At 58.7% G+C, this 17,274-nt stretch overlaps 10 protein-coding genes across 10 annotated transcripts; 4 read left to right on the top strand and 6 right to left on the bottom strand.

The window, feature by feature from the left end:
- Positions 1 to 71: 71 nt before the first annotated feature.
- PHYSODRAFT_480008 (hypothetical protein) lies at positions 72 to 1,405 on the bottom strand (the record flags this gene model as incomplete). The annotated part of the gene is made up of 3 exons (XM_009521530.1): positions 72 to 938; positions 1,024 to 1,094; positions 1,177 to 1,405. 3 exons carry the CDS (start codon positions 1,403 to 1,405, stop codon positions 72 to 74), a joined length of 1,167 nt encoding a protein of 388 aa, XP_009519825.1.
- Positions 1,406 to 1,615: 210 nt separating this feature from the next.
- On the top strand, positions 1,616 to 3,637 carry PHYSODRAFT_311464 (hypothetical protein; the record flags this gene model as incomplete). The annotated part of the gene is made up of 1 exon (XM_009521529.1): positions 1,616 to 3,637. One exon carries the CDS (start codon positions 1,616 to 1,618, stop codon positions 3,635 to 3,637), a length of 2,022 nt encoding a protein of 673 aa, XP_009519824.1.
- A 213-nt stretch (positions 3,638 to 3,850) lies between these two features.
- PHYSODRAFT_284939 (hypothetical protein) lies at positions 3,851 to 4,243 on the bottom strand. The gene has a single exon (XM_009521528.1). The coding sequence runs from the start codon at positions 4,236 to 4,238 to the stop codon at positions 4,029 to 4,031; it is 210 nt and encodes a 69-aa protein (XP_009519823.1). The 5' UTR covers positions 4,239 to 4,243; the 3' UTR covers positions 3,851 to 4,028.
- A 442-nt stretch (positions 4,244 to 4,685) lies between these two features.
- Positions 4,686 to 6,218, top strand: PHYSODRAFT_480926 (hypothetical protein; the record flags this gene model as incomplete). The annotated part of the gene is made up of 1 exon (XM_009521527.1): positions 4,686 to 6,218. The coding sequence occupies one exon, from the start codon at positions 4,686 to 4,688 to the stop codon at positions 6,216 to 6,218; it is 1,533 nt and encodes a 510-aa protein (XP_009519822.1).
- A 283-nt stretch (positions 6,219 to 6,501) lies between these two features.
- Positions 6,502 to 8,165, bottom strand: PHYSODRAFT_481340 (hypothetical protein; the record flags this gene model as incomplete). The annotated part of the gene is made up of 2 exons (XM_009521526.1): positions 6,502 to 8,000; positions 8,072 to 8,165. The coding sequence occupies 2 exons, from the start codon at positions 8,163 to 8,165 to the stop codon at positions 6,502 to 6,504; spliced, it is 1,593 nt and encodes a 530-aa protein (XP_009519821.1).
- A 783-nt stretch (positions 8,166 to 8,948) lies between these two features.
- On the bottom strand, positions 8,949 to 9,329 carry PHYSODRAFT_296581 (hypothetical protein; the record flags this gene model as incomplete). Its single annotated transcript, XM_009521525.1, has 1 exon — positions 8,949 to 9,329. One exon carries the CDS (start codon positions 9,327 to 9,329, stop codon positions 8,949 to 8,951), a length of 381 nt encoding a protein of 126 aa, XP_009519820.1.
- Positions 9,330 to 10,290: 961 nt separating this feature from the next.
- Positions 10,291 to 11,482, top strand: PHYSODRAFT_296580 (hypothetical protein; the record flags this gene model as incomplete). The annotated part of the gene is made up of 3 exons (XM_009521524.1): positions 10,291 to 10,639; positions 10,724 to 11,081; positions 11,116 to 11,482. 3 exons carry the CDS (start codon positions 10,291 to 10,293, stop codon positions 11,480 to 11,482), a joined length of 1,074 nt encoding a protein of 357 aa, XP_009519819.1.
- Positions 11,483 to 11,772: 290 nt separating this feature from the next.
- Positions 11,773 to 13,562, bottom strand: PHYSODRAFT_479170 (hypothetical protein; the record flags this gene model as incomplete). Its single annotated transcript, XM_009521523.1, has 4 exons — positions 11,773 to 12,866; positions 12,942 to 13,145; positions 13,218 to 13,338; positions 13,407 to 13,562. The coding sequence occupies 4 exons, from the start codon at positions 13,560 to 13,562 to the stop codon at positions 11,773 to 11,775; spliced, it is 1,575 nt and encodes a 524-aa protein (XP_009519818.1).
- An 874-nt stretch (positions 13,563 to 14,436) lies between these two features.
- PHYSODRAFT_478616 (hypothetical protein) lies at positions 14,437 to 15,306 on the top strand (the record flags this gene model as incomplete). The annotated part of the gene is made up of 1 exon (XM_009521522.1): positions 14,437 to 15,306. One exon carries the CDS (start codon positions 14,437 to 14,439, stop codon positions 15,304 to 15,306), a length of 870 nt encoding a protein of 289 aa, XP_009519817.1.
- Positions 15,307 to 15,605: 299 nt separating this feature from the next.
- PHYSODRAFT_325639 (hypothetical protein) lies at positions 15,606 to 16,817 on the bottom strand (the record flags this gene model as incomplete). Its single annotated transcript, XM_009521521.1, has 1 exon — positions 15,606 to 16,817. The coding sequence occupies one exon, from the start codon at positions 16,815 to 16,817 to the stop codon at positions 15,606 to 15,608; it is 1,212 nt and encodes a 403-aa protein (XP_009519816.1).
- Between the last annotated feature and the right edge of the window lie 457 nt (positions 16,818 to 17,274).

The raw sequence follows: 17,274 nt of genomic DNA, 5'->3' as shown, positions 1-17,274 counted from the left end.
TTCGCCCATTCCACGCCAGATCAAAACTCACAGCAACGTCATATTGATGTGTTTCAAGGTGGGGGTGGTCTCTATTCGTCGTCGTCATCGTCGTCCTCGTAATACTCCTCATCGTCGTCCTCATCACCGAACTGCACAGCTACAGGCAGCGCGGCTAGAGTATACAGCACCAGCGCAGCAATGGCGCCGATGATAACGTTACGGGGGCCCTTCTCAAATGCCTTGTCCTGTCCTTCGGCTGCTGCGTGTATCTCAGCTTCCCGTTCGCGCTTCTTCTCCGTAACCTCCGAGGCCAGCTCGCGGCGACTCCAGTCCAGGCTGCGGTAAGGCTTGAGGAAGGCCACTTGGAGGGGCTGCGACACCTTCATGAAGCCGCTGTCCAGCGAGGTGCTGGTGAAGTAGTTGGCCTGGTTTTCCGAATACATAGCTTCTTCACTGAGACTTGTGGGCTGCTCACCGGGCGCGCCAAAGTACGCGTCGCGGATGCGCTCCGACAGTGTGATGAGCAGCGGGGCGTGCTGGTGCACGGTCGCCGCCAGCTGCGAGTTGCCGAGAGCGTCAACGATGTGGCCGAAGACGGCAACATCGAGGGCGCTGGGCTGTTCTCCGAAGAAGTAGGGCGAGCCAGCGCTCTCGAGCTTCGCGTTGAGCGCCGTGTAGCAGTCGCGCGCGATGACGTAGGCCTGCTCCTTGGTCGAGATGCCGTACATGCGCAGCTTCTCCATCGTGTCCAGGTGCATCTTCTTGGGCAAGAAGAGGTTCAGCGGGAACGGGATGTTGCGCTTCATGTGCGGGCGCGTGACTTCCCGGTACGTGGCCGAGTCCACCCAGCGGCAGTAGAGCATGACGCGCTGCAGCTTCTCGGACAGCATCGAGCGGTACGCGTACGACTCGCTGCGCTGCGCGTCGCTCAGGAACTCGTCAATGTCCTTGTGGAACTGCAACGACCAAAGCAAGACCACAAACCCACACCAATCAGCAACACAGTCCAATTGAGTTCTCCACCGCCTGCAGCCAACGCACCGTTTGCAGGTGCATGATGATCTCCTCCTTGGGCAGCAGGAAGTTGCCATCGCTGAGCTGGGGCAGCTCACCTGCAACGCATACAATGCAACGCACAACGCCACTGTTAAAATAACGGATAACCGCCACATAAAGCCGCCATTGCTGCCGCACCTGTGGCCTCGTACGCCGGGTACTTGGAGTTGTGCACGTGCAGACGGATGCCCGCCACCCGCAGATAGGCCTGCACGTCCCAGGCCGGCAGGAACTGGTGCAGCACCAGCGTCGAGCCCAGCTCCCTGGAGGTCTTGGGCGTGCTCTCCAGCTCCGTGGCCTCCACCAGGTCGTCGTGCAGGCGGTCGGCGTCCGGCCCCAGCGGGTGGAAGCGGTCCTCCGGGAACATGTTGACACACTTGGCCACTCGTCCAAATGTAATGGGGTCACCAAAACACGCTGTACAAATGTACCACATATGTGGTACACAAACGCGACTAAGTGCGATTCACGCCACGCCCAACCAATTGACTGCCATTCGACCAAGTAGCGGCGAGGTGGAGCTGCACCCAGACGACGTACATCCCTACAGACATCGACACACAGTAGCTGGGCGACCATGGCGGACACGGTGCAGATCACGATGGAGAAGATGGTGCCGGAGCTGGAGGACCTGCAGGCGCGCAAGATCTTCTCGGCGCCCGAGATCCGCCAGATCGTGGACAAGCGCCGCGGCTTCGAGTACTCGCTGCAGCGCGTGCCGCTGCGCAAGATCGACGCCATGCGCTACATCGAGTACGAGATCAAGCTGGACGCGCTGCGCGCCGCGCGCAAGGAGCGTCTGGGCCTCGCCAAGGTCACGCTGGGCGACACGGCCGGCGTCAAGCGCGTGCACAACATCTTCGACCGCGTGCTGTTCAAGCACCGCGGCAGCGTGGAGCTCTGGCTGCAGTACGTGGCCTTCTGCAAGCGCGAGGGAAGCAGCCGCGTGCTGTCCGCTGTCTTCTCCCGCGCGCTGCAGTCGCACCCGCGCAGCGCCGAGCTCTGGATCGAGGCGGCGTCGTACGAGTTTGGCGTCAACCTCAACGTGGACTCGGCGCGTGTGCTCATGCAGCGCGCGATCCGTCTCAACAAGCATAACCAGAAGCTCTGGCTCGAGTACTTCCGTCTCGAGCTGCTGTACGTGCAGAAGCTGACGATGCGTCGCCAGGTGCTGCGTCTGGACGAGGAGGTGGAGAAGCCCGAGGACGACGGATCTACCGTGCTTATCGACGAGCTACCGGAGGAGGCAGGGGCCGCTGACGACGAGATGTCGGAGGAGATGGCAGCCAAGATGAACGCCAGGAAGCTTGTGCTGCAGGGAGCTATCGCCAAGATCGTTTACTCGAACGCTGTGGCCGCGATTGCGGACGACGTGGCGTTCCGTCTCAAGTTTGTGGAGATCCGCGACCTGTTCGGTTCGCTCACGGCTGCGGAGGTGTCGGACTTTATTCTGGAGGACTGCCTGCAGAACTTCCCCAAGAGCGAGGAGGTGCATGCTGCCAAGGCGCTGCGCCCATTTTTGGCGGTCGAGGACAGCGATGCGTCCCGTTTGGGCGAGTCGTCGGAGGTGGATGGCGCTAACGTGTCCGAGGCCGAGCGTCAAGCGGAGCTGCTGGTCGTGCAGAACTTCGAGACCAGCGTTTCGCAGCTGGACACGCTTTCCATGAAGGAGCTGTTCGCGGACTGGCTCGTGGCGCGTCTGGCGTCTTCCAGCCAAACGGCGTTCCTGCTCGAGTACGCGCGCGCCAAGCTCAAAGAGTTCGCCTTCTCGGCGTCGAGCTCGACCTCTCCGTCGCTTGCTATTAAGTATGTTGATTTGATCCACCGCACGGACGGTACGAATGATGCGCTTATGGTTGTGCGCAAGGTTTGCGACGAGTGTCTGCCCCAGTCATCAGAGGTCTGGCTGCTGCAGTCTCAGCTCGTGCTTCACGCGGACCACGAAGAGACGAGCACGAGCCGCTCCCCGTCCGCTAAGCGACGCCGGACGTCGCGTGGGTCGATCTCGAAGACTGTGACTGCTGTCGCCAACCCGTTGACCTCGGCCGTGTCGGTGTTGAAGACGGCGCTGACGAAGATTGCGACGGAGGACTTTGACGCGCAGTTTGCTATTCACAACCGCCTGGTGCAGCTCCTAATTAGCAGTGCAGAGTCTCCGAGTGTTGTCGAGAAGGCATTTAAGGCCGCCCTCGACGCGCAGAAGCGTGGGTCGGCACACTGGTGCGCCATGCGTCAGCAGTACGTTACTTGGGCCTCCAGCGCGGCTTCCCAGCGCACATTGGAGCAGGTTCGCTCGCTGTACACCAAGTTCATGGTGGACGAGCAGCTGCTGCCCTCTCCAGAGACTCAGTTGTTCCTGACGCTGAGCGTGGACATCGAGACGTCGGCCACGTCGGTAAATGTGGCGCAGGTGCAGAAGCTGTTCGAGAAGCTGGTGGAGCTCTTCGGCTCGGAGCAGGAGGAGGTCTGGGTGCAGTACGTGCGCTGCCTCTCGGAGCGCTTGTCGCTGTTCGCCGACGCCACGCGCGTCCAGCAGCGCGCGCTGCGCGTGTGGAAGGAGTCCCCGGCCCTCACGCAGTTCGCCTTCACGGGCTTGTAGCTCGATCGCTGTCGCTGTTGAGGTTAGATAGATTTTGTACGCAGCTGCAGCAACACCAGACAACACTCGATCCACGTCATTTCCTAATACACAAGTTGCTGTCATCCCCTTCAATACACCACATTCTCCGTGCAGTCCAGCCACCTACAGTATTAAAGCCCTTGAAGTCTATGATCCAACATATTTATTATAGAAAGCCATGCATCTAACACCACGCTCGCGCGCACGCCGCCGTCCTACTTCAGCTGCTGTCAGCTCTGCCGTCTCCGTCTTCAAGCCCCACTGCTCCGTATCGTACGGCCAATAGACTGCTGTGCGATGGAATCTGCTGTTGCTGCTGCTGCTGCTGTAGTTGAAGGCCGCGGTCGCTCGCTGGGCCGAGGCCGGCCGCTTACCGGGCCTCGAACTGGATGAGGCGCTTGGTGCGCGCCTTGTACATGATGCGGTAGCCGCACGCGCGGCAGCGGATGGGGTCGCGCGCCGACAGGTAGTTGACGATGCCGCAGTCGCCGCAGATGTACTTGATCTCCGGGTCCTTGATCATGGACGCGCTGGCGCTGGTGCCGGCCGCGCCGGCTGCAGGGGTCGCTCCGCCGTCCATACTGACTGAGTCTTCTTCGTGTGGGAAAAATCGCCAACTGATCGATCGCTTGGCTGCCTGCCGTTGACAGGATTTTGGCCAATGGTCGACTCGATCTCCGTGATTCGTAGAAAAGAAGTGTAGCCATCTGGCAATTGGACAAAAAGACACCAGGTGTCCATTGGCCTGCGCCAAGCGTTCGAACGCTTCCACCCATTCCCGGAGCAGCTCGCACCTCAAGGCCGCAGCAAGGACGCAGGACGCAGGAACCATGAGCGCCATGACGAGCCAGATGCCCACCATGTAAGCCTCTTCTTCTGCCGCAATGCGCCAATAGTGTCCCACCTCAAAGAGAGAAATGGAGATAGAGATGGCAGCTAGAATCATAGATAGCCACACACGCACATGCGTGTCAATGCTGATCAAACTGACGTCTGTCGGGTCTTGTGATGCCGCAGCTTGTGTTGCATGTGCGCGACGCCAATCGTGGCGAACGCCGCCAACACGTGCGTGAACTGCCTCAAGTCGCAGGTGGACGTGACCGAGGGCATCCCCAAGGAGGTGATCATCCACCAGTGCCGCGGCTGCATGCGCTGGTCGCGTCCGCCTTGGGTGGCGGCCGAGCTCGAGTCCCGCGAGCTGCTGGCCATGTGCCTCAAGAAGATCAACAACCTCAACCGCGTCAAGCTCATCGATGCCAACTGGATCTGGACGGAGCCCCACTCGCGCCGCCTCAAGCTCAAGCTCACAGTGCAGAAGGAGGTCATGAGCAAGATGATCATGCAGCAGTCGTTCGTCGTCACCTTCGTGGTGCGCAACCAGCAGTGTGACGCCTGCCAGGCCTCGTTCGCCAACCAGTCGTGGCGCGCGGTCGTGCAGGTGCGCCAGCGCGTGGACCACAAGCGCACGTTCTTCTTTCTGGAGCAGCTGATCCTCAAGCACCGCGCCCACGAGAAGACCACGAACATCGAGTCCCACCCGGACGGTGTCGACTTTTTTTTCTCGGAGCGCAACCACGCGCTGCGCTTCGTTGATTTCTTGCAGGAGTCAGTGCCCATGAAGCTCAAGACCGCCAAGAAGCTGATTTCGGCAGACAACCACAGCAACACGCACAACTACAAGTTCACGTATGCAGTGGAGATTGCGCCCGTGTGCAAGGACGACTTGGTTGTGCTGCCGGTGAAACTCGCTCGTATGCTCGGCAACATGTCTTGCCTGTGTCTCGTGCAGTCGGTTACCTCTTCGATCCACGTCGTTGACCCATTCACGACCCAAGTTGCGGAGATTGACTCCGAGAAGTACTGGCGCTACCCGTTCCGTGCGCTGCGATCGATCAAGGCCATGACGGACTTCACGGTGCTGGACTCGAACCCCATGGCGATTCCTTCTGGTGGCGGCCGTGCCATTCGTGTGACCCGCAAGACGCGATTGGCCGACATGGAGGTAGTTCGCGACGCGGATTTCGGCGTGAATGACGCGCGGTTCCGCACTGTGAGCCACCTTGGCATGATTCTGCACGTTGGCGACTCGGCTCGCGGCTACGACCTTACCTCCGCTGTGTTCAATGATGCCGACCTAGCGCCCCTAGTGCAGTCGGGCGTGTCGTTGCCTGACGTGGTTCTCGTGAAGAAGATGTTCCCTCGTCGTATCCAGAAGCGTGCGCGCAACTGGAAGCTGAAGAAGATGGAAGGTGTCGAGCAGGCAGGCCCTGTTCGCAAGGCCGACCTCTCCAAGGAGGAGCAGGACTATGAGCAGTTCCTGGACGAGCTGGAGGAGGACAAGGAGATGCGTTCCCAGATCAACCTGTACAAGGATGAAACCAAGCAGACGAAGCCGTCGGAGGATGACGACGCCATGGAGGAGGACGATGTTGGTGCTCCGGCTGTGGAGCTGCATGAGCTGCTTGACGACCTGGCCATGAAGGAGGACGAGCCCACGCCGCAGATTTTGTCCGAGGCTGAAGCCAACCAGGCCTCCGCATGGGAGCTGGAGGAACTGTAAATGTGTTGCATCTCCATCTCTCACTCAGTAACTAGATTTTCTTTTTGATGCCTGGTTCCGCAGTTTGCTTTGAATAGTTGTTTCTGGTCGCTATCCTTGCCGTTCGTCGATCACTTTGTGCATGATATACTTCAGATGTGCGAAGGCACATTGCACCAACCCATCTTCATCAAACTTCTTGGCAAGAAGTTCTTACCCATTCAGTCACCTTAGGCGTAAAGACAGAAGAAGTAGTTGATCAGTGCAAATTTATTGAGACACCAGCAGTCAGAACGCAAGCGCCTTAGGTCGCCTCGGGGATCGTCCAGTTGGCGGGCACGGGGCCGATGTCGTTGATAATCTCGCGGTGGCAAGACCACACGAGCTTGATCGCCTCCGGCGTGCCGATACCGCCAGCGCACGGGTCACCGGCCGGGCCGAACCAGTGGTTCTGAGGAGCACCCGTCGTTCTCGCACGGATACCGCTGTAGGTCGTGCCGTTTACCGTGGCCGAGAGCACCTCGTTAGCGAAGTGCTGGTCGTTCGAGACCACAGCGGCGGTCAGGTGAGCCTCCATACGCTCAAGAGCGTCGAGGACAAGCGGCAGCTCGCTGTCGTCGTAGTCGGTCAGCACCTGGAACGGGCCGAAAATCTCCGTGGTGACGAGCTCGAAGTTCTCCGGCTTCACGAACTCCTTCAGGGGAACGTAGATAGCGGTGGGCTTAATCGCACCATACTTCTCGGGGATAGTGTGGTTCTCCAGCTCCTCAGCACCAAACGCAACGCGAGCGCCAGGAATCTTCAACAGAGCCGCGGCGTGGTCAAGCATACGCTTCGTGGTGACCGTCAGTACGGGGCCAATGGTCAAGTCCGACAGCTTTCGGCGGGAAGCAAGCTCAGCCAGCTTCTTCTCAATGCCAGCATCCACCCAGTTCTTGTGCATGAAGAGTACAGACTGCGCCGAGCACTTCTGGCCCGAGCAAGCGTACGCATCCTGGTCAGCGGTCCAGGCGACGTAGTCGAAGTCACGAACGTCAGGGCCAAGGACCTTCCAGTCAAAGCCAGCGTCCTCAAGCTTGATGCGGCCACTCAGGTCCTTCGCGAGCTTCTCAGCAACAGCCTGCGATCCCGTGAACAGCGTGTTGCGCGGCTTGATCTGCAGCAGCAGGTCGTTCATCACAGCGCCATCCGAGTTGATGAAGTCCACGTCGGTCAAGGGCATGCCGCACTCGTGCAGCAGGCGCAGGGTCTCCTGCATGACGATGGACACCTTGGAGTCCACCTTCAGCAGCACCTTGTTGCCCATGAACAGAGCGCCCATCATCTGCAGCACCGGGATCTCGATGGGGAAGTTGAAGGGCGTGATCAGCGCCACGGGGCCGTACGGCCAGCGGTAGCCGTGGCTCGCCTGGCCCTGGTGGTCGCCGGGCACGCCGAACGAGCGCGCCAGGAAGCGCACCTGGTCGCCGGAGAAGTTCTCGAGGAACTTGCCCGTGACCTTGACCTCGTTGCGAGCCTGGAAGTAGCTCTTGGGCGACGTGCGTTGCACGAGCCTGGCGAAGTAGTCGGCCACCTTGTCCTCGCGGAAGAGGGCGCCGGCCTTGGCGCAGATCTCGCCGTACATGACGTAGCGCTCGACGTTCTTCAGCGGGTTGTGTAGGCCGTGCTTGGGGCAGCTGGTCATGCTCTCCACGAAGGGCGCGAGCTCGTCCTTCTGCGTCAGCGGCATGGTCATGAAGGCCTCGCCGTTCAGCGGGTCCAGGATGGTCTCGGTCTTGGCCGTCTTGGTCCACTTGCCGTTCACTGCACAAGCCAGCACAAGCGTCAGAGACCACAGAGCAGTCGAACAAGCCGCGACCAGTCGCTCTACGCACCCAAGTTGAAGCCGTCCGTGGGGTTGGCGCCGCTGAAGTCCGGGTCGACGGTGGCGAAGGACGGCAGCGACGACACGGCGCGCGTGGCGCACATGGCGCGGCGCGACGCGAGCGCGGAGGCCTTGCGCAGGGAGCTGGAGCGCAGCATCGCCGGGATCTGTCTGCTGCGAGTCTGTCTGGTGACGAGACGGCTGCGAGCGGCGGAGCGAATTCCGGATTGAGCTGAGGCGAGCGTGGGGCTCTGCGACCGAGCGAATGGATCTGTGCAACTTCACCATGGCCGTTAGGGGTGGATCGGGCTTTTACAGCGCGAGTGTGATGAATCATAATTAGGATTTAATTTATTTATAGGATGTAAAAGTGGTTTCGAGTCAGCCAACTCAATATTATCTATGACGTTCTATCGCAGCTCGAGGGTTGTTTAGACGTGGGCCACACAGTTGGCGTGCGCCACACCATGTTTAGACGAGCTCAGCAACTTCAACAGAAAAAGTCCCCGACAGACGCAGGCCCCGACCGAATGGCGAGCACGCTCTCCACGTCAGCGCAGGCTTGCACGGCTCTGCTGGGGTCTGTTTGACGGGCTCTTTCGGCTGTTGATAGTGCTGTATTGGTCGGTCGTCTTCCTTGGACGAGCTGGGCTGGGGCTGGACTGGAGTTGGCTAGGGGGCATTGAAGTTGGTCGGTCGGAGGTGGTGCAAGTCGGCTGGCGATGATAATGATGTACAGAAGTGTCGGCCGAAGGTGATAAATAGCAGCGGCGAATATATAGGCGGCGGTGCTCGAGCTCTCGCTTGCTTGCCGGCAGGCACGTGGCGCCGGGGCGTGGATGCGCGCTGGAGGGTGGCTGCGTCGAGGCCGTGCGATCGGTGTCCGATTACCACTTGAGCTCGGCGATCTCCGCGATGGCGGCGAGCACGTCGGCAGGCAGCGCCACGACGGCGCACCGACGACCGACAGCGCCGCGCCGCACGAGCTCCTTCCTGCTCTCTTCGTCGACCGGGCTGCTGTCGTAGTCGCTACTGCTGCTGCTGTCGGCTGTGCTTGGCGCGACGTGGACCTGAAGCTTGGTTGTGAGCATCTTGGACTCGCACGGGTCGATTTCGCGGGCGGTGATCATGCTGGCTGGTAGATCTGGTGCTGGAGCTGCTAGTGACGATGGCAATTGGGTAATGGTGAAGGGGGAGGCTCTTGCGAACGTGTCGGGGGCTTGACTAGTCGTCCGATCTAACTTGTATCTTTGAAATGGTAGATTCATTTTACGGATTTCGGATGACGAAAGATTTCGCCGCTTCGGCACCTTATGCGTGCGTACCGATGCACTTGTGCTTTTGATGCACGACACAAACGAAATGTGATCATTGGTGGGGAGTTGGGCCTAAGCTGATTCATACCGACGTGCATTGGCCCATCTAGCGGTTGGCACCGTCTAACTTGGTATCCTCAAGGTACACTACTGTAGATCACTCGCACCAGTGTGGAGTAATGCTGTCCACAATGGTGCGTGCTTCAGCACGCATCTAACGGACGCAACGCTGCGAGTTTGCGGAGACCTACGCGAGCCTGGGACATCCTGGTGAAGTTGACAAGGATAGCCATTGTGAATGTAGTGAAGAAACATGCACATGTATTTTGATAGAGATGCATGCTATCTTAAGACGGCCCAAGCGAAGCTTGGTTTTCTATTCGTCGCAGTTCTGGTAGCTGGGGCAGTTGAATTTTGACTAAACGCACGTGCGCAACTAGCGTTCAGATTTCGTGCCCAATTTGCAGCGGGTTGAAGCCAATGCGGCCGTGCCAAGGAGGTTGGCGTGGATCCGTGCTCGAAAATCCCCATAGGGGTCCTAGTAACAGGGAGCTGGTCGAGACAGCCGCACGAGACTCGCTGTTGAAAACGCGGTGAGCCGGTATGTGGATACGTGCAAGTGGTTTTCGAGGCTCTGCGCGCGTCTCGGTGGTAACAACGCAACTGAGCGCGATGCTGCCCAGGTAAAATGCCGTAACGAACCGAGCAGCTCTCTCTCTCTCTCGCGCTATGTGGCCGCAAGCAAGTCGCTGGCGACAGCGGACAAGCATCGGCGGCAACTGCGGCAGGTTTCATCGACAGCGCCACGTTGGCCGAGCAGTGCCACTGCCACCGATGCTTGGTGAGCATTAGAGCTCGGCGGTTTGGCACGTGCCGCACCCGCTCGCCAGCGAAGAGGCGCGAACTGGTCACTATGACCAAATTCTGGGCATCGTGCGCTTGCCTGTCGTCCACGCATGCCGTTCTCGCTGGCGCCACAACGTTAAACGGGCTGCTTCGTCGAACGCTGGGCAGCACTATCGTCGTCGGGCCCTCGCCGCCCCGATCGTTTTTTCGGTCAAGCACGCGCGGTGTCACACTGGGACTCGCCTTCAGGCCTGAGCGTCAACCGGCGTCGCAATCGGATACCATCTTATCCCAGAAACGGCCGAGCAACTCTCGGCTTGCTTCAATGCAGCTGCCGGAGCAGCTTCCAAGCCATTCCACATCCTGCCCTGACGAGAAGACAGCTCGAGCGTTTCCTCGGTCTCACCACCGTACCGGTCTGCCTTGCCATCATTCGAACAACAGCCAACGTCGCCGTGCCTGAACGACATAGCGCGACTCGAAGACGGAGCGGTCATTAGTGCTCTCACGACCCAACGAGCTCGCCGACAACAGAACAAAACTCACTAGCCGCCAAGAGATCACTTTCCGATTCGCGGCGTCCGCAACAGCAGCAGCACAACCACCACCACCACAAGCCATGATCATCGCCCGCGAAATCGACCCGTGCGAGTCCAAGATGCTCACAACCAAGCTTCAGGTCCACGTCGCGCCAAGCACAGCCGACAGCAGCAGCAGTAGCGACTACGACAGCAGCCCGGTCGACGAAGAGAGCAGGAAGGAGCTCGTGCGGCGCGGCGCTGTCGGTCGTCGGTGCGCCGTCGTGGCGCTGCCTGCCGACGTGCTCGCCGCCATCGCGGAGATCGCCGAGCTCAAGTGGTAATCGGACACCGATCGCACGGCCTCGACGCAGCCACCCTCCAGCGCGCATCCACGCCCCGGCGCCACGTGCCTGCCGGCAAGCAAGCGAGAGCTCGAGCACCGCCGCCTATATATTCGCCGCTGCTATTTATCACCTTCGGCCGACACTTCTGTACATCATTATCATCGCCAGCCGACTTGCACCACCTCCGACCGACCAACTTCAATGCCCCCTAGCCAACTCCAGTCCAGCCCCAGCCCAGCTCGTCCAAGGAAGACGACCGACCAATACAGCACTATCAACAGCCGAAAGAGCCCGTCAAACAGACCCCAGCAGAGCCGTGCAAGCCTGCGCTGACGTGGAGAGCGTGCTCGCCATTCGGTCGGGGCCTGCGTCTGTCGGGGACTTTTTCTGTTGAAGTTGCTGAGCTCGTCTAAACATGGTGTGGCGCACGCCAACTGTGTGGCCCACGTCTAAACAACCCTCGAGCTGCGATAGAACGTCATAGATAATATTGAGTTGGCTGACTCGAAACCACTTTTACATCCTATAAATAAATTAAATCCTAATTATGATTCATCACACTCGCGCAGCTTGCTCAAGTTTTGTGAGGAACCATCAAACAACTTCAAGGACTTTCTAATTTGATGCCTGGACGATCTGTTGTATAACAAAATAGCTGCAACATCGTAGCCGCGCTGTCACTACCTACTGCAAACAGATATGCACCAGACCTGTCTGGGCGGCCAATGCTGTTGCATCCAGCGCCTCTTGCTGCTTTTTGTCCCACATGAGCGAGCTTCGTGGGTCAGTGCGCGCGGTGCGGCGTTTGTGCAGCGCGCGCAGATCGTTGGTATCCCCGCTCAGCACCGTTACGAGGCACGAGCCCGTGGGTAAATTGAATTTGATCTGTTGAACGTACGCCACGATGTCGGAGCGCTTCACTCCGCGCACACGCGCCCAGGTTAAATGCGGCGGGAAGCCTGTCGTCAGTTGATGGACGACCGTCTGCACAACCTCGCCAGGAACTTCGCGCGGGATAATGCAGGCCACTCCTCCACTCAGTGACCGACAAGAGCGCAGTGAGTCCACAATCAGCACGGATTTCTTGGCTCGGGCCATCTCGTTCACCACCTTCTTCTGCTTGTACTCGTGCTCGATACTCGGAAATGTCGGTCCGTGCTTTATCTTGAGCTGCGCAAGCTGCAGTGTCGCCACTGCATCCTCCACACTGCAGTGCCCGTCCGTACCGGTTTGGATGGCTCGGTTTAGGTACTGGCTCGTCAAAAACCGCAAGGCTGAGCGGAACGGAGGGCCTTTCGGGTGCGGATACATGCATGCCGTGTCGATCACTCGACGGTGCAGAACTCGGAGCGCCTGCAGGTCATTCTCGATCGAGTGGCCCACCAAGATAGCCTCTGCTGGCACCAGATCCAGAAAGCGCTTTTGGATGTCTGCAAGCCGCATGGTTGTGGCCTCCATGATGTCGCAAGTGATGCCCGAGTACTGCGTGCAGTAGTCGACAATCGGGTTCTTGGGCCTCACATACTCGTCCAACAGGACCTTCTCACTGGTGTCTACCAGTGTAAGGCGCGTGAGCTCCACACCCTTTGTGGTACGGCACATCTCACAGTCCAGAGCAAGCAGGAGCTGCTCTGGTGTTCGCGTTTCGCCATCCGGCAGCGGCAATGTCGAAACAAAATCTGCAGCAGCTTTAGCGTCCTCGAACGGAATCGAAGGTAGGTGGACTCTAAGCTCCTCTGGCGATAAAACGTAAAATTCGGCGCTTGGCTTCGAGTTTTCTGTTCCGACAAGCAATTCCAGGAAGTCAGCATCCAATGCAACCAGAAACACAGATTCTCCACATTAAAACGCACCTCCAGAGCTCTTCTTGAACTTCTTGATCTTCTTCTTGATGGCCTTCTTAGCCGCATGTTTCTCCTTTTCAATGTCACGCTTGGACACCGGAATCTTCAGCAACGTAGCGTCACACCGCGGAATACTATCACCCTCGGACAGGCGACTGCGGAACTGGTAGGCGTCTCCCAGCCCTTCAAGCAACGCAACCTCCACCGGATCCACTGCACTGCCATTGCTAGCAATAGCCTCTTCTGTCGATTCGGCCGCTCCCTCCTTCTCATTGTCTGCATCACCCTTTTCTTGCTCCTGCTGCTGCCGGAAGTCCGGCACTTCCTCGCACACAAACAGCACCGTGTACTTGAGGTCCGTCTGGATGCTGCCCAGCAAGTGGTCCATCAGCGTATCGCGAATGTCCTGCAAACGTCCAAACCGTTAGCTAAAGTCCGACTTTCTTCGTGACAGAATCCCATCGATGCACGCACTGCGAGGGGGACGGGGGCATCTTTCCTGGCCACGAGGTCCTCCAGACTGCTGCGCAGCAGACTGTCGGAGGCGTCGTCGATGCTTCGCTTGCTCCCGCGCGACGCTGCCGCCTGATCTTCAGGCGTCGCGCCGGCCGGCGTCGTGCTTCCAGCCATTTCCAAGTCAAAATGCGGTGAGTTTAGTTTTATACAATCTGATTGGTTGAAATGCTTCGTATTTAATCGCCTTATCAATTCCGCTCATTACTGGAAGTGACGAGGAACGTTCAAGGTCGAGTCCACACTTTTTGGTGGGGAAGCATGGGGCGTCCTTTGCAGCGCTCTTTGGGGCGCTATAGAGGGGTGAATGGCGTCTGGGAGATGGCTGTGGCGTGGCAATGGCGGGGAAGGCGCGGTCTTCGGTCGCCGGTTGGTTTTGGCGAGCCAACTGCGTGGGGTTTTGACGCCTAAAACGTCCCTCGGAATCTTGATGGGGAGATTCAAGGCACTACCTCCTCATTGTAAGGGGGGGCGGACAGAGAGAACACTCGTGCTGGGCGTGTTGCATGTGGTGGCTTCGGTTGCTGCGTGCAGCTGCTCGGCGCGAGAGAGCCTTGCAAGGTCGTGAAGGTGGAGGATTGACCTTCGTGCTCAAAGGGGGTTCACACAGATAGCGATCTCTCGGCTCTTCGAGCTTGTTGCTCTGTGGCAAGAACGAGGAAGCAGAGAGAGAATGGGTCTTTTTGACAGAGGACCCCAGCTACGTTGCATGTATTCGTGCGTCATCATCTCCCGCGACCGAGCTCCTCGGAGCGCCGCGCCGTCGTCCCCCGTCGTCATGCCATTGATCAACCTTTCAGCGCCAGCCTCACTAGCTCTGCGCCTCCTCACGTGGCATGAGCTACCTATTCAATCTTTAGTAATCCGATCCAGTGCTTGCATACATACATAGGCTGCCAGCATATTCCATGTTGATCCATCAAAAGTGTAGCCATTTATAGACATGGCTACGCTATCATTTTCACCCAATCGCCTGTAGCTGCTCGGGACCATGCGCTTCCGCGGGACGCTGGCCAAGGACGCGTTGGCCGTGCTGCTTGACGTGGCGCAGTCCTTCGCGCGCCTGGGCTCCCAGAGCAGCGCCAAGGCCAACTGCGTGTTCACGCTGACCCCGGAGACGCTGTCCATCGCGCTCAAGAGCGGCGGCGCCGAGGAGCTACAGAGCTTCGCGCGCCTGCAGACGGCGCGACTCTTCCACGACGTCGTGGTGCAGTCTCGGGCCGAGAACCACATCGGCTTCGTGTGCGACGTGCGTCACTTCCAGCAGGCCTTGACCTCGGGCAAGGACGCCAGCGCCGTCATGCTGCGGCTGCTCAAGCGGGACGGCAACAACTTCCTGTGCCTCAGGACGCGCGCCGTGGACATCGACATCGTGCAGAGCATCCCCATCGAGGTGCTGGCCATGAGCACGGTGGAGCACTACAGAGAGCCCAGCGTGCCGGCCCCTCAGATCGCAATCGAGATGCCGCCGCTGCGAGCGCTGCGCAGCATCGTGGACAGACTCAAGACCATGCACAAGACCATGACGGTGGAGGCCAGCAAGACCGGCACGCTGATCCTGCGCATCGACACGCACCCGCTCACGTTGCAGACGCTGTTTGCGCACTTGAGGTATCGAGACGATTTGATCGACGAAGACGAGGAGGACGAGGAGGAAGAGGAGCGACGGAGACAACAACGCTCGTCGAGCGTTACGGTAGACAGCAAAGTGCTGAGCAAGGCCATTCTGGTGGACGGACAGTCAACGGATTCAGTGCTGTGCTGTATTACGGAGAACAGGGCGATGGTGCTGCACTCGATTCTGGTGGACTCGTTCGGATCGTTCACGTGCTACATCCCCGTGCTCACGCCGGACCTTTGATTGCGCTTGATACTCTGCGGCAATGGCATCAACCAAGTGCGGTTTATCTCTTTGCGAGCAACGTTCCAAAGCTTATTTATCGTCAGACGGAGAAGCTCCGTGGGTGCCACTGGGAACGTTTTAGAACGCTAATGAGATGGAGCCAGCAATTTCGCGTTATTGGAGAAAGGAATTTTGCCTGAACAAGTACGAACTGGCCGTTGGATGGTGAGTGTGTGGATTATTAAGTGTTTGCTACTGATGACCTGCAACAGTTCGATGGGGTATTACTCAATAAGTTGTGCAGCTACGCCGGCATCTCAGCGATTCGACCGGATTCTGCGAGCGGCAACAAATATGATGGCCAGCCAGGATGCACAAACCAGGCCAATGCACGAGTATGCAGCTGTTGCTGCGATGCCGAGGTGTGGTGCTGCCACCGAGATTTCTGCCGAGGATGACGAGGCGGATGGTGGAGCCAGGGCTGCGCTTGCGCCTGCGTCAGCTTGGTTGTCCTGTCCTTGACTGCTACCACCATTTGGCGCTGAGCTATAAACGAAGTCGCTGCTTGAAGACGTAGAGGTGTCGCTCTCGGAGCTACTTCCTTCAAACGCGGAAGATGCTTCCGATGAAGATGACGACGATTCGGTCTGCTCTAGCAGGAATGACAAGTGAGGCTCGACGAACGAGCCAAGTACACCTCGATTTGCAACGGTGTCATTGTACGACGGATAAACGTTGTCGACTCCCTCCTCGATCTGGTCGTCTCCGATTGCGTTCGTGTGGATCCCCATAATGTACGTGTCGAGAGCTGTGGAGCGAATTAGCATCGGTGATCCCGGCGAACGCTTTGTGGACACGTCGCAGTCGTGATGGAGCATATAATCCGGCCCGTCAAACTCACTGGGGAAGTGTATTTTGCAGCGCTGGAAACTCTCGGATTCGAAGTCGCCCCCGTAGCCGACAAGCTGAACTTTCATGGGAGCGTCTTCCGCGAACGAATTTGCCGTTGGCAACTGTAGCACACCATTCACACTGCCAAGATCGTCGTCGAGCTCAACCAGCACGTACGTGTTTTTGGTCCACTTGGTCCAGTAGTCCGACTGCTTATGGACTCGGGACACCAACGACGTCCGAACTTCCGTCGCTTGAGGCAGGCTGAAAGTGGAGGAGTCTGAAGAATCGCCACGCAGCTCACCGTCAGAGTCGAGGACGCATTCTGCTGCCGTCAGCACGATGTTTGTCGCCACCAGCGTCGCCGTGCACGTGACGTCGTCATTCCAGGTCAACAAGCCCACGGTGCTGTACGGATACCCGCTTGGGTCGGTCACCTCTTGTCGTCCATCCCGACCGAAGACGTTGAGTTCGCGGTTTCCGAGCTGCTCTGAGGTGGCGGACTCGGGCTCGGGTCTTGGTCGGAGATGGCGATGAATTGAAGGATCTCCGACTTCGTCACCGCCTTCCGCAACGGTGCAAGACAGCAAGCAGGCGAGAACCAGCACCGAATATCTTGTTCGGGGCGGGCAGTTCATGGTTCGTGCAGCTTACGTTGCGCAATGTGGCGCATGCCCCGCCTGCTCACGAGTCGTCCGGGACGACTCGTCCCAGACATTGCCTTGCGAGGCAACAATAGCTCTGCGCCTCTTCCTTGAATAGCAAAAGCGCCCAGTAATGACAAGCGACTGCACGTCGTTGCGTCAAGTTTCTTCTTCTGTATTTTTGTTTCCTGCGAGTTCCGAGCGCTGTTACAGCACCGAATGGCGGCGAGTTGCAGCCCCACGTTCTCCCCTTCCGCGACGTCGCATGTCGCTCTTGCTGCCGTTCAGAGGGAGGGACCCCACCGTCGCACTTTGCCCCAGCGAAATCGGACCAGCAACCGCGCAAGCGAGCAAGCCCTAAAACATGCACCAGCGATCGCAGTGAAAACGGCTCGAGAGAGATCGAGCAACTCGCTCAAGAGCAGGCAGGCCAGCCGCGTGACGGTCTTGT

This window comes from Phytophthora sojae, assembly GCF_000149755.1.
Source record: "Phytophthora sojae unplaced genomic scaffold PHYSOscaffold_2, whole genome shotgun sequence".
Taxonomy (NCBI): Eukaryota; Oomycota; class Peronosporomycetes; order Peronosporales; family Peronosporaceae; genus Phytophthora; species Phytophthora sojae.
Note: the sequence above shows the minus strand (reverse complement) of the source record. Positions and strands in the feature narration are given on the sequence as shown.